Source organism: Polypterus senegalus, chromosome 15 (assembly GCF_016835505.1).
Source record: "Polypterus senegalus isolate Bchr_013 chromosome 15, ASM1683550v1, whole genome shotgun sequence".
Lineage (NCBI taxonomy): Eukaryota > Metazoa > Chordata > Cladistia > Polypteriformes > Polypteridae > Polypterus > Polypterus senegalus.
Genome location: NC_053168.1, coordinates 59,490,717 through 59,503,195, shown reverse-complemented (window position 1 = coordinate 59,503,195; position 12,479 = coordinate 59,490,717). Strand labels below are relative to the sequence as shown.

Genomic DNA, 12,479 nt, shown 5'->3' with positions numbered 1-12,479 from the left:
AGTTAGCTGTTACAATAAAATATGATAGTCAAGTGCTCTGTCAGAAACTGCTGTTTAAACCTGTGTGCTTGGTATCACACTTTTGCTTAAGAAAAGTAATCATCCATCCATCCATTTTCCAACCCGCTGAATCCGAACACAGGGTCACGGGGGTCTGCTGGAGCCAATCTCAGCCAACACAGGGCACAAGGCAGGAAACAAACCCTGGGCAGGGCGCCAGCCCACCGCAGGGCGCACACACACACACCAAGCACACACTAGGGACAATTTAGGGTCGCCAATGCACCTAACCAGCATGTCTTTGGACTGTGGGAGGAAACCGGAGCACTCGGAGGAAACTCACGCAGACACGGGGAGAACATGCAAACTCCATGCAGGGAGGACCCGGGAAGAACCCGGTTCTTCTAACTGCGAGGCAGCAGTGCTACCCACTGTGCCACTGTGCTGCCCTCAAATAATCAATAGTACTAAAATAAGAATAACCTAATAATAAACTCTGATAAGGGTACACTAAAATGTTTAATCTTAAAATGTTAAGACTGATAAGAAATCCCTTACAGTAAGTAATATGTACAATATTACAAGTTTGAAAGATATGTAGTTAAGGCTCTACCTCCACATTGTGGTTTTATTTATTTGAGGGTTGCAATAAGCCAAAAGCTTAACAGTGGAAATTAAAAAAAAAAAACATTCATGCAGTTGTACTTCCATCCATCCATCCATTACCCAACCCGCTATATCCTAACTACAGGGTCACGGGGGTCTGCTGGAGCCAATCCCAGCCAACACAGGGCGCAAGGCAGGAAAAAAACCCCGGGCAGGGCACTAGCCCACTGCAGGCAGTTGTACTTTATTAGGGAAAATACAACCTTTGGGAGCCTGAGGCCAATGGGTCACCTCTCAAAATTGGACAGAATTACTAATAACCATAGCTTTATGAGTGAGAGGAGGCCACTCAATCCATTAAACATATCTGCTTTACTAATAGCTAAGATGTCCCAGTTCCTACAGTTAATTTAAAAAGATGTTAAAGCTTTCACTTCCATGATATTGCTCGGTTGTTTGTTCCAGATTACCGTAGTCTTCTATGAAGTGCTTCATGGTTTCAATCTTAAATGTACTTTCTTTTAATTTCCACCACTGTCCATAAGTATGCAACCCTCTATTTCAGTCTTATTTGTGCCTTTGAGAAATTTGAATATCTGAATAAGGTCCTCACACAGAATATTAAGCTTAAGAGTATAGAGAGTTATTCTCTTAGCCTGTCCTTTAGTCCTGGGATACACTTGACTGTTGTTCTCCGCACAGTGCTGTTGTGTCTTTTTTTCTAGTGTGGTGTCAAAAGCAGCGCACATTCCTAAAGGCAAGTGTCCCAAGTATATTGTACAGTTTGCATACCATACCTTGATTTATGTTAAAGGTTTTAATTTTTAAATCATAATTTAACATTTTTAATTGCATCTGCCTAGATGATGAGGATGTTGTGTCAATGTAAATCCTTAATCTCTCCTAGAGGATGCTTCCTGTAGGTTTTTGTTGTTCATGTTGTATCTATAATTAATATTTGTTTTTGCCTGTGTGTGGTTCTTTTTTACATGTACTTATCTACATTTAGTTTCCCTGTTCAAGTGTTTGTTTTGAAGAATGTCCAGATCTTTTTTGAATTATTTTTGCTTTCTACTCAGCTTTTACTGTCCCTCCAATTTTAAATTACAAATAGTAAATGTTCAAATATACTGTAAATCCGTGAGCAAATCCACTAATTGTTTCTTCCTGTGTAGAGCATTTCCTCCTATGTGTATGTTTTACTTCTTCTAAAATGATAAAGCTCAGAGTTGATGACTAGAGGATTACAATCTGAAATATATTACCTTGCCAGCATTAAATAAAATGCATCAATTCAGACACTGAGAGACCAATATTGCCAATAAAAGTTCAAAATGTTTACAGTGAAATTCACCTAAATAAACATTGGCAACTTAAAAGACTAGCATAAAATTATGTAGCTATTGGGAGTTGGTGCATTTTTTTATATTAGTATTTTGTAAAAAAATAGAGTGTAATTTTTCAAGACAGATTTAAAACTCTACCATTCAAAGAATATTTTATCAGTTACAAAAGTGTGGCGTTACTTTGAGGTTTACCTGTATTTACTGAATATTATCTGTCATATAAAGCATTTGCTTTGCATTGAATGCAATGGCTGTTATATTGATGAAACTTTAAAGTAACACATCTGTCTCATCTATAGCCCTCTCAAATGTGATACTATAGTTGGTCAAATTGGTGAAGCCTGCATTTTCTTGCTTTTCATTATTTAATTAGAACCGAGAAACTTCATAGAACAAAAGCTAATTTGATTCTGTAACAGATTACTGTAGTTTACAGTTTTTGTAAGTGATTTATATGCTATCAGAAAGACATTCACTGAAAATGAAGGCTTTCTTTGTCTTTCTGCACTTCTACTTAAATGTTCTAATAATTTCCTGAATTGATTATTACTGTTATTTAGCACTGAGAAAGTAAAAGGTAAAAACGATTACAAATTTATAATTACATAAAAGCCCATAGCGTTTAAGCATGACAAAGTGCGTCTGCTGCCAAAAAATATTTGTAATTAATTGTTGTTTTCTGTCTATAATTACAGAGAATCAGAGTGTGATCTCTCTCCTGTCTGTGTAATATGCGGGTGAGCATCCCAGCATGATACCACATACTGCTTACAGATAAACCTGTTTGACTGTTTTGACAGACAGGATAATCTCTAATGGAGAAAAAAAGTACTCAACACTCCAATAAAATACCAAGAAATAAAGCCTTCTAAATCTGAATATGAAAATGTAGTTTGCAGAATTGTTGGGTACGCATGAGCATTTTGAGGATTGTGTTTTTGTCTTTGCAAACTGTTTTGTTAAATTCAGATTTTAGTGATTATTTTATAATGTCATTTGCATTCATTTGTCTATTAATGAATCAAGTTAGAAATTTTTAATGAGTTTCCTTTTAACAATATCAGATCTTTGCCTTGCAGCTCCAACTCTTATTTTTCCCACAAGTACACCTATTTGCTATCCTAATTCATTTTTAAACCATAATTTTTCAAGTGGATATATACAGTGGTACAGCCATATGTAACTATATACTATTAACTATATAGGTTAATTACTAAATATTAATAAAATAGTAATTAATAAAAAAAAATTACTTCCTGTCTTGCTGTATGGTTGCGAGACTTGGACGCTATCCAGTAACCTGAGACGAAGACTGGACTCCTTTGGTACTGTGTCTCTCCGGAAAATCCTTGGGTACCGTTGGTTTGACTTTGTGTCGAATGAGTGGTTGCTCATGGAGTCCCGAATGAAGCACATTACCTGCATTGTGAGGGAGCGTCAGTTACAACACTACGGCCTGTGGCTCGATTCCCTGAGGGTGATCTGGCTCATAAGATCCTCATTGTTGGGGACCCTAGTGGCTGGACCAGGCCAAGGGGTCGCCCACGTAACACCTGGCTGCAGCAGATAGAGGGTCATTTCCAGAGGGTGGGACTAGACCGCATGTCTGCCTGGGGGGGTTGCCAACTGAGATCCCATGTTGTTTTGTCATGTGGTGGGTGTGGCAATGCACTGTACCAGTGCATGTTCCTGTGGTATAGCGGGTCCACAGCGCTCTCAGCAAGGGCCAGTTTTTAAATAAATAATCACAATCCGTGATTGTTCCCATGGCTAATATGCTGCAGCTGCTATGGCCCCTCATTGTATAAAAAGCATGAGTCGGTTGGAAGGGGGAAGAAGAGAAAGATCAGAAAAACGAAAAGAGAAGGAGACAGAGGTTACAGGAAGCGAGAGAGCAGGTCGGTGCAGGAGAGCGAGCAAGCGAGCGAACACTCGTAGGCAGCTGAGCAGACAGCCTGGGTGTTAGGCCGACACCCAGGGCGTAGTAGTTGTTGTCGCTCCCGTAGAATTTGTTGCAGGAAGTACGGGAGTGACTGGGAGACGGGTGACTCCTCATGGGGCCGCGGATGGCAGCGGGAGTCAGGTTTTGGGATGCGGTGTCCTCCACGTGAGAGCCTTGGCCGTGAGAGGAATTCCCAAGTCGCGGTCTAGAGGGAGTGGAACCGAAGCCAGGGATCGAGACGACTCCAGATCGGTAGTGGAAAGAAGGTCAGCTGCAGGTAGAGTGGCTCCCCTGTTGCGAAGCCTGGACAGGGAGAAGCAGGGGAGTCACCAGTTAAAAGAAGGCACCGGGCTTGTTGTTGGTTTTAAAGTCTGCTTCCTAAGGAACATTTTAACCTCGTTTTTAAAAGGATTGTTCTATTTATTGTTTTTAACCTCCACGTTTTTCTTTTAATGGATTATTTATTTAATGACTCTTTTTGAAAACACTGCACTATTTATTTCAACACTGTTTTTGATTGTCTTTTTAATAAAAGCACTTTTGCACATTTTTGAACCATCCCCTTGCTTAATTGTTATTGCCTCTACTGTCTAGCTCATCTCGGTGACATTATCGATGGTGTTGGGTTGAAGGGCTCCCGAACAGCGATGGGAGCATGGAGTCGAACCCGCATCGTCACAGTTCCCCAGCTTGGCTTGACTAAATAGACTTACACATTCATTTTCCAAAACCACTTATTACCATTCAGAATCTGTCATGTAAGCAGAAGGAGACCAAACTCCATATGAAAACCCAGTTCATTGCTTGACATATTTCTACTCCCATGCTTAGTGAAAATGTGTTCATTTTGAGGTGGTAATCCACACCTGTCTACCAGTGATTGTGATGAGGGTGGAAACTGAAATACATGAAGGAAACCCACACACAAAAAATGAATGTGACCATGCAAAAATTAGACCCCAGGACTCTTCAGAGCTAGTAGTACTAAACACTGGACTCCCAAAATATCTTTTGCATACAAAAATAGTTAAAAGTCATTTAAAACACAATTGCTTTTCATCTTAATTTTTTTATCAATATTTTGTTCCTAGTTTCATAAAAAGTAAGAAATGCTTCCATTAATTTATACTTGCATTCTATTTAAATAGTATACCATACTGTATTTTTGTGCAGTTTAAAGAGTTTTAGAAAATAAGAAACTTACCCTGGCATGGGTCCGTTCATTGCAAGATTGTAAACTTGACGGGGATTCAACAGGTACTGAAATTTTCTGAATATTCTAAGAAATAATATTATGAAATTACAAAATTGAAGATATGCAATGACAAAAAAGTATGCAGTATTAAATTTCTTATAAGTAACCTTAACCTTGCTTCATTAATAGAAATTATAGCAGAAGTGCTTATATGAGAGAATAATATTTTTACATTACTTATGTTAATATTTTAATATATACTAAATTACAGCTGGCGTAGGGTTTAGTTTTCATCTGCCCTGTTTTGCCACTCGTATGTTTGTTACCCCTATGTTTCATAAAACTTATCACATTCAACTTTGGAAACCAAGATTATTATAAAAATTACATCATACAACTCAAAAGGAGTTTAACTTAAGTAAATTGTGGCTTCTGATGTTGGCTCTAAAACAAAAAGATAATAAATTTGGAATAGATTCTGTATTGTTTAAATTTGTGGGAAAGCTTCAAGTCTAGAGTAGAAAAGACTTTAAATAATTAATTAATTATAATAAAATTCTGCATGTGAGTCTTTCATTTTGTTTGATATTGATATAAGGTTAATGGGCATTTTTTATTAAATAATCATATTATACAATTTGAGTATAGCCTTAGCACACACATTTCTATTAAAATTCTGTATTCGTTAATATGAAAAGATCATTTATTATGATGAAACTCCATTAGGCTCATCAGTTGACCTACACAAGCTTCTGTTAGTAGTAGAACAGTATTTTACCCCAACTATTGTCCTTTTACACTGAAAAACTTAAAGGTATATTAATGTTTTTCTCCAGAAAAATATATTTTATATTAAACATTACAATTTTACATTAAAATGACTATCAAGAAGTAACCCTAGAAAGCAGTTATCTATAAAACATTTGTATTCTTTAGAGTAGAATAAGAAACAAGCATTAGTTTTATTAATCCATTTAATAATGTATATGAAGGAATAACATTTTTATGAAAACTAAAATGTTGTTTAATACAGCTGGCTGTTTTTGCTTAATGCTTATTACTTATATGAAAAAGCAATCATATCCAAGCTATATTTCTTTATGTACCCTAACATGAAATTTTCCAAAATAATCACAAAATTGTCCATTTAAAAGAAACTCTATGCGACACCCCTTTTTAATAAGATTATTTCAGGGAGTTTCGAAAAATCCATACTTATAGTCTTTGATTATGTTCATTTTCAGAACATTTACGACACTGTCATATTAAATGACTTCTGATGAAGATATTTTGCTCATCGCTGGAACATAGTACATGCACGAAAACAATCATACATTTCATTAATTTAAATTAGAATATGAGCATTATATTAAAGCCACAAAAGAAAATGCATCTTCTATAGTTTACAAATTATTTATTTATAATCTGGAGCTAAGAGGCTACTGGGCTGACCATTCTGCCATTACTAATATGATCAGCACATTCTTGCTGTTCTGCTATCTTTAAGTTTAAATTAACTATATTGCTGATGACATGGAGTTGCTGATGACAGGAATACTTTTAAATACTTTACAAATTTTATGACCCTTATGGTGTTTTGTCTCTGTTTCCCAGGGTATTTTTACATAATTTAATCTGATACTGTGCTTTCATAAATTTAATTTACTAAAATAAAAATCAGCTCTGTTTTTTTCAAAGTCTTGAAGGAAGAAATGTAAGTATAGTTTACTTTCATAATGGAAATTATACTACACTTAAAACTTTACAAGCTATAAAACTGGACAGGAGGTGAAAAAGATACCTTTAATGTACAGAGTCTGAGGAGCAGGCTTTAAAAGGAGCACTCTAGCTGACAATTTTAGAGTTCTGATGAAGGCACTATATATTGCTACAGTTTGGAATATATGCTGCTACATAAAAATGAACCTAAAGTTTGGGTCAGCGTGAAAAGCAATGCATTTCCATAATATTACATTTGCACATCATATAGCAGAAGTCAGAAGAGTCAGAATGAAATGCCCGAAACACATTTCCTTTGTTTTGTATATGGTGTGAAGCCAAGGGCATGTACAGCCGCCCTAACCTGACACAGATAGGCAGGACACAAGTTTCACCACACAGCACATGTTTACTTTACAGCTGGAGAAGCGCTTTATTCACTCCCCACAAGAGCACAGTCCACCAAGTACAGCAGAGTCCCTGCACCTCCAGTCCTCCTTACAAGCTTTGTCCTTCTTCCTCCTGACTCTGACCCCCTGAGTAGTGGCCCTGACTCCTTTTCTAAGGTACCCCAAAAGTGTTCCAGGTGCTCGTTGACCTGCTTTCGGCTGCACTTCTGGGTGTGACAGAAGTACTGCAAACAAGGGCTCAGCAGTTCTCAAGGCACTCCCTGGCAATGGCCACGGGCCCCAGAAAGGTTGAGCTTCCATGTTCCAAATCTGTGGCATTGCTGCAAGCCAAGGGGGGCGGCCCTCTAGCGCTCCGGGGGATTATATGGTCTGGATATGCTTTCTCCCCCGGACCTTCCATTTTAAGGGCGTCATGTTCGCCACAGTGGTTGGAATAATACTCTTGAATTGATTGTTTTCAAAAGCAAAGTCCAGGTATCACCAAATCAGCTTTGTGCATGGACAGTAATGGCAAAGTGTAATTAAACTTCCTTGCTTTTTCACAAGAATTTACATTTTATTTTTTTTTTTACATGTAACAATTTGTGACACTCTAAAACTAATAAATAAAATGCTATAGAAAGTTTGGAGAGTCTGCATACCTTTGTAAATACTCACTGTTGCCAAAAATACGTGATAGTATTTTCTTTCAAATTTAACATTAATAAGTGCATGAAAATGTGGTTTATCGCAATCACTAAAAACAGAATAATATGGTTAACTATAAAATTATCCTATTACTAAAAAAAAAAAACAGTAAAAACTAAGTATAGCAGCTGTGGCTTGGTGGCACAGTGGTTAATGCTAGTGCTTCAAAGATCTTGTGTCCTGGGTTCAGAAGTTACCTGGTTGATGTCCATGAGGTGTGAACACATCCTCCCTTTGTACATGTTGGGTTTACAATCACAGCCCCAAAGATGTGTATAACAAGTAACTTGCTGATTCCAAATTGGCACTTTGTGAGTGTGGATGTATGTGTGAGTAGGCGCTGCAATGAATAGTCCAGAGCTCTTTCTTGCCTCTCTGTGGCACTGAATTGGATTAAATGGGCTTGACAATGTTATGCTACTAAAATAGCAAGACACCATTAAAGAATATGACAGTAACTAAGCAGTCAGATCATACCAACAATAAGATTACTATCATTATGTATGAGAACTAATAAGAATACAATAATGAGACCACTATTTGATGTAGTAGTATCTTTACAAAATGTTAATTTTTTGTTTTTATTGCTTACACAAAAGAATCTGATATCTTTCAATAACTTACAAAAACAAAATTCTCACATGTATGTCTGATATAACTAAAAACACCTAAACGTATGCAGAGAATATTTTTTTATGACACATTTTTAATGTTATTAAAGAAACGGCTTGTTGTGTTATGTAATCCGTCTTCTAGATTCTTGGAAGGTTTGTGGGTTTTAAGAAATGTGCACTGTGCATTTAAATTGATTATTACATCCATATATTTTGTGTGTACGTTTGTGTGTTTATTGGACTGGCACCAAGACAGTTTAGTTTCCTTCCTTGTGCCCATTCCTGCCAGGACACAGTCTAGCAAACCTCCAACTCTCAAAGACATATTGTGGAAAATTAATTAATTATTGTTGATTGCAGGAAGATATAAAATTTTGCATTAGTACAAAGGTAACTTTTTATTCCTTACAAAAAGAAGTAGTAAAGAGACCATTACTAAATAATTTATATCATTCATCTGTAGCCAGAAGTTATCAGACAGCAATCAGTGCCTTGAAAAATCTAAAGGCATATGAAAGTAGTTATGTAGCTTCATTAAAACTCTTTATGTTAAAACAATGTAAACATTGTCTCCACTGTATGCATTTAATTGACAAGCTGCATAAACATACACATATAGATCAAGCTGTCTTATTGGAAATTGTTTTCTTACTAGTTTATTTCAAATTGATCATGTGATTCATGAACAGTGAGGATTCTTATCTGTGAAATGTTGCTATATTTCATAAAACAAATTACAAATAAAAATTAAAACAATTAGACATACAGAGAAGTGTATAAAACTTTACAATATTACACAGGATTCTTTTTGGACTACAGTACAAAACCTATACTGTACATAAGAAACACATTTACCATTTAGATTAAAAGGGTGACGAAGGATGGACATTAGAAGAATGCCCCCAGGATAAGTCATCAGAAAGACTAATTCATTGTAATTTCTATTTCATTATATTAACTGGGCCTAGTAATATGTTGATCTCATAATTTTAACAAAGTACAGTAATAAAAGGAGAAACTGAATAATTCTTAGTAATAACCTTATTAACTCCATGAGTTATCAACTAGAACTACTCAGCCAGATGACATCAGTCACACAATTTCATCAGAAAATAGTTACAATAGCATCCTACAAAATAAAGGTAATACCTGTAAATAAAATGAATTATGCAGGAATACATATTAGAGACATAAACCTTTAACAGGCTTTAAATGTTTTGGTTTTATATTAAAGATAGAAAAAATAAATTATACAAAAAATATTTTTGCTTTGCATATTATACTCTGCCATCACTGAAAATGTTTGAAACATAGAATGTTTACCTTTCTCCTTGTTTTCCTCCACTTTTAGGATTCACGAAAACCAGAAGTGGATGTGTTCCCGGGACAGGAGTGATCTAAAGTTTAATAATAATAAAAAAAGAATCTGTTCATGCATTAGGAAACATAAGTGCTTTCTTTCAAATAATACAATGTGACGGTTCATTTGTACATATTTTAGTTTGAAATGAAACATGTTTCCTATATCACATATATAATTCAATATTTAAATTACAATGTTAAATGAATTTAAAATAGAATTTGACATTTGATCATTTAATTGTGTCTCTTTTGAGTCTGCTTTATGGTTGTGATCGAGAATGCACAACTGTTTTTAATCGTAGTTTTTGAAAAAAAAAAAAAAAACGTGGCTAATAAAAGTTTATTCAACATGTTTTTCAGTTGCATGAAAGAATGAGGGCATATTATACTTTATAAAAATTCAAAATGAACAGCTGACACATTATGTTATCACAGACAGTTCAGGATGCTGTAATTTCTTCCACTGTGTATGAACTACTTAAACCAGAGTGATCCATAATTTGTGGAGATGTTTGTTCCCTTCCTGTGTGCCAAATGTGCACCAATGAGCCTACCATTGACAGAGATAAAGCACCTAACTAGCTTAGTCTCCTGTCCCCATAGACCCAGGTAAATTAATGAGTCTCATCCAAAGGTTATGTATGATCTATTACTTCCTCTAATTATAAATAATAATCCTGATTATTATGCTGGTTAGCTAGAAAGAACTGAGATGAATGTTTCTAAATATGATTAATAGTCTTTTTTGAGAAGTGAGAATCTCCTCTATCATACCAAAATGAGCAAGTTTCATTGCTGCTGACTTCTTTTATATAATTGTCATTCTAATCAATGAAATTCAAATCTTTGTTATAGGCTTTTGGAAGTTATAATCCAACGATACTGCATAAGAGTTTTATTAATATAAAAATTACATTATACTGTGTAGGTTAACAGTGGTTTGATGGTTTCCCGGTAAACCTGCATTGATTTTATCTGATTTGGTTTGAAAAAAGTGAGTACAAATGCAAGTAAATTTTCACATATACCGTATATGTGCAAGTAACACATCATACCTTACACTTAGATCTAACTACAGTGCAAATAAATGTAATGATTTGGGAAATGGTTGGGAATAACTTTGAAACCATAATATTTTTAAAAAGTCCCAGTAATAATTATAAATAACTTACAACTAGTAATACAAAAACAGTTTCAAAATTTATGAAACCATTTGCATTGCTGGTTGAAAAAGTAATAGTTGAGGTAGTAAAATGTGTCTTTATGAGATTTCATTAAACAAAAGAGCAATATCTCATTAAAATAAGAATAATATGTAGCACATTACACATGGATCATGGCTTAATGTACTACATATATGACAAAAATGGTGCTGCAACTGTTGCGTTATACCTAGAAGTCTTGATGTGTTGGGTATTACACATTACACAGGAATAAATTAAAAAAGACTTTTGTGTGGTTAAGTGCAGAATTACTATTGTAGGTGTGAGCATACACCAAGGCAAGGAAGCTCAAAGATTCAGCTGACACCCAGAACATATCAACAGCACATCGCCAGCAGAATAGGAAAATAGATGTCATTTCTCAACCTTTTTGTTAATTGCCATTGATTTATTTTAACCCTGTCAGTCTATCATTGTAGAAGTGGTATTATTTCACCATAATTGATTTGCCTTGTCTATTGCATTTATAAAGTAACTGTAAAGAATTATTTATAATGCTGAAACCTTCATATACTGTAACCACAAACATTCTTTTTAGAAGGCTGCTAAGTCTTTATTACTAAACAGTCTGAACAGCAGTTGTTAAATAGTTGACCTCTTGACATCACAATTTTTGTGATTACGGTGCTGAGCCACATGCAGCAACAATTCAACAAAATGACTGGGATGGCAGCATAATCAACAAAACAGGGAAATCAAAAATAAACAGTAAAAATAATTTGAAATAAATTGATATTTCTTAAATCCCAACATTAAAAAATGTAATGATTTGTATTTTTTGGAGTCTTTACAGAGTGGAATGGACTGGTGAATTAAAAAATCTCACTGATATTTCTGTGGTGACTCTGAGGAAGCCGACCATATTAAATGTACTTTGACCAATACAGAACGAGGGCTGCGCTGGGCTGGCGCCCTGCCTGGGAATTTGTTCCTGCATTGCGCCCTGTGCTGGCTGGGATTGGCTCCAGCAGACTACTGTGACCCTGTGTTAGGATGTAGCGGGTTGGAGAAGGACTGACTGACAGAACAAGGGAGCTGTCATGTCTTTAGTTGTATTAAAATATTTGCATGTACAGTATATGTTATTTTAAATTTACCCTTTGTTTAAAAAATGTAATGGTCAGTATTACCATCTCAACAGAATAATGATTGGATACAAACAACTGCATATTGTATTGTTTATTGAATTATAAAAAAAATGTGCAAAGCAATTACAGCAAATAATATACAGTATAAATTAACTAATTTGAAGGAGTGCTCAAACTAAAATTAATATTTAGTTTTTTAAAATCAGAAATTAGCCTTAAATGTGATTTTTGATTCCGCATTAAATCATTTACAAAATCGTGATGGTGGTTAGACCTCTTGCTTCACA

The 12,479-nt window shown here is 35.3% G+C and overlaps 1 protein-coding gene across 1 annotated transcript in view; it reads right to left on the bottom strand.

The window, feature by feature from the left end:
* dgkb (diacylglycerol kinase, beta) overlaps positions 1-12,479 on the bottom strand; it is a 738,105-nt gene that overhangs the window by 434,577 nt on the left and 291,049 nt on the right. Inside the window, exons 15-16 of the mRNA XM_039736618.1 lie at positions 9,843-9,916; positions 5,099-5,173 (exon numbers count right to left, since the gene is read on the bottom strand). Of these exons, the coding sequence (XP_039592552.1) occupies positions 5,099-5,173; positions 9,843-9,916 (149 nt within the window). The remainder of the gene's footprint in view (positions 1-5,098; positions 5,174-9,842; positions 9,917-12,479) is intronic.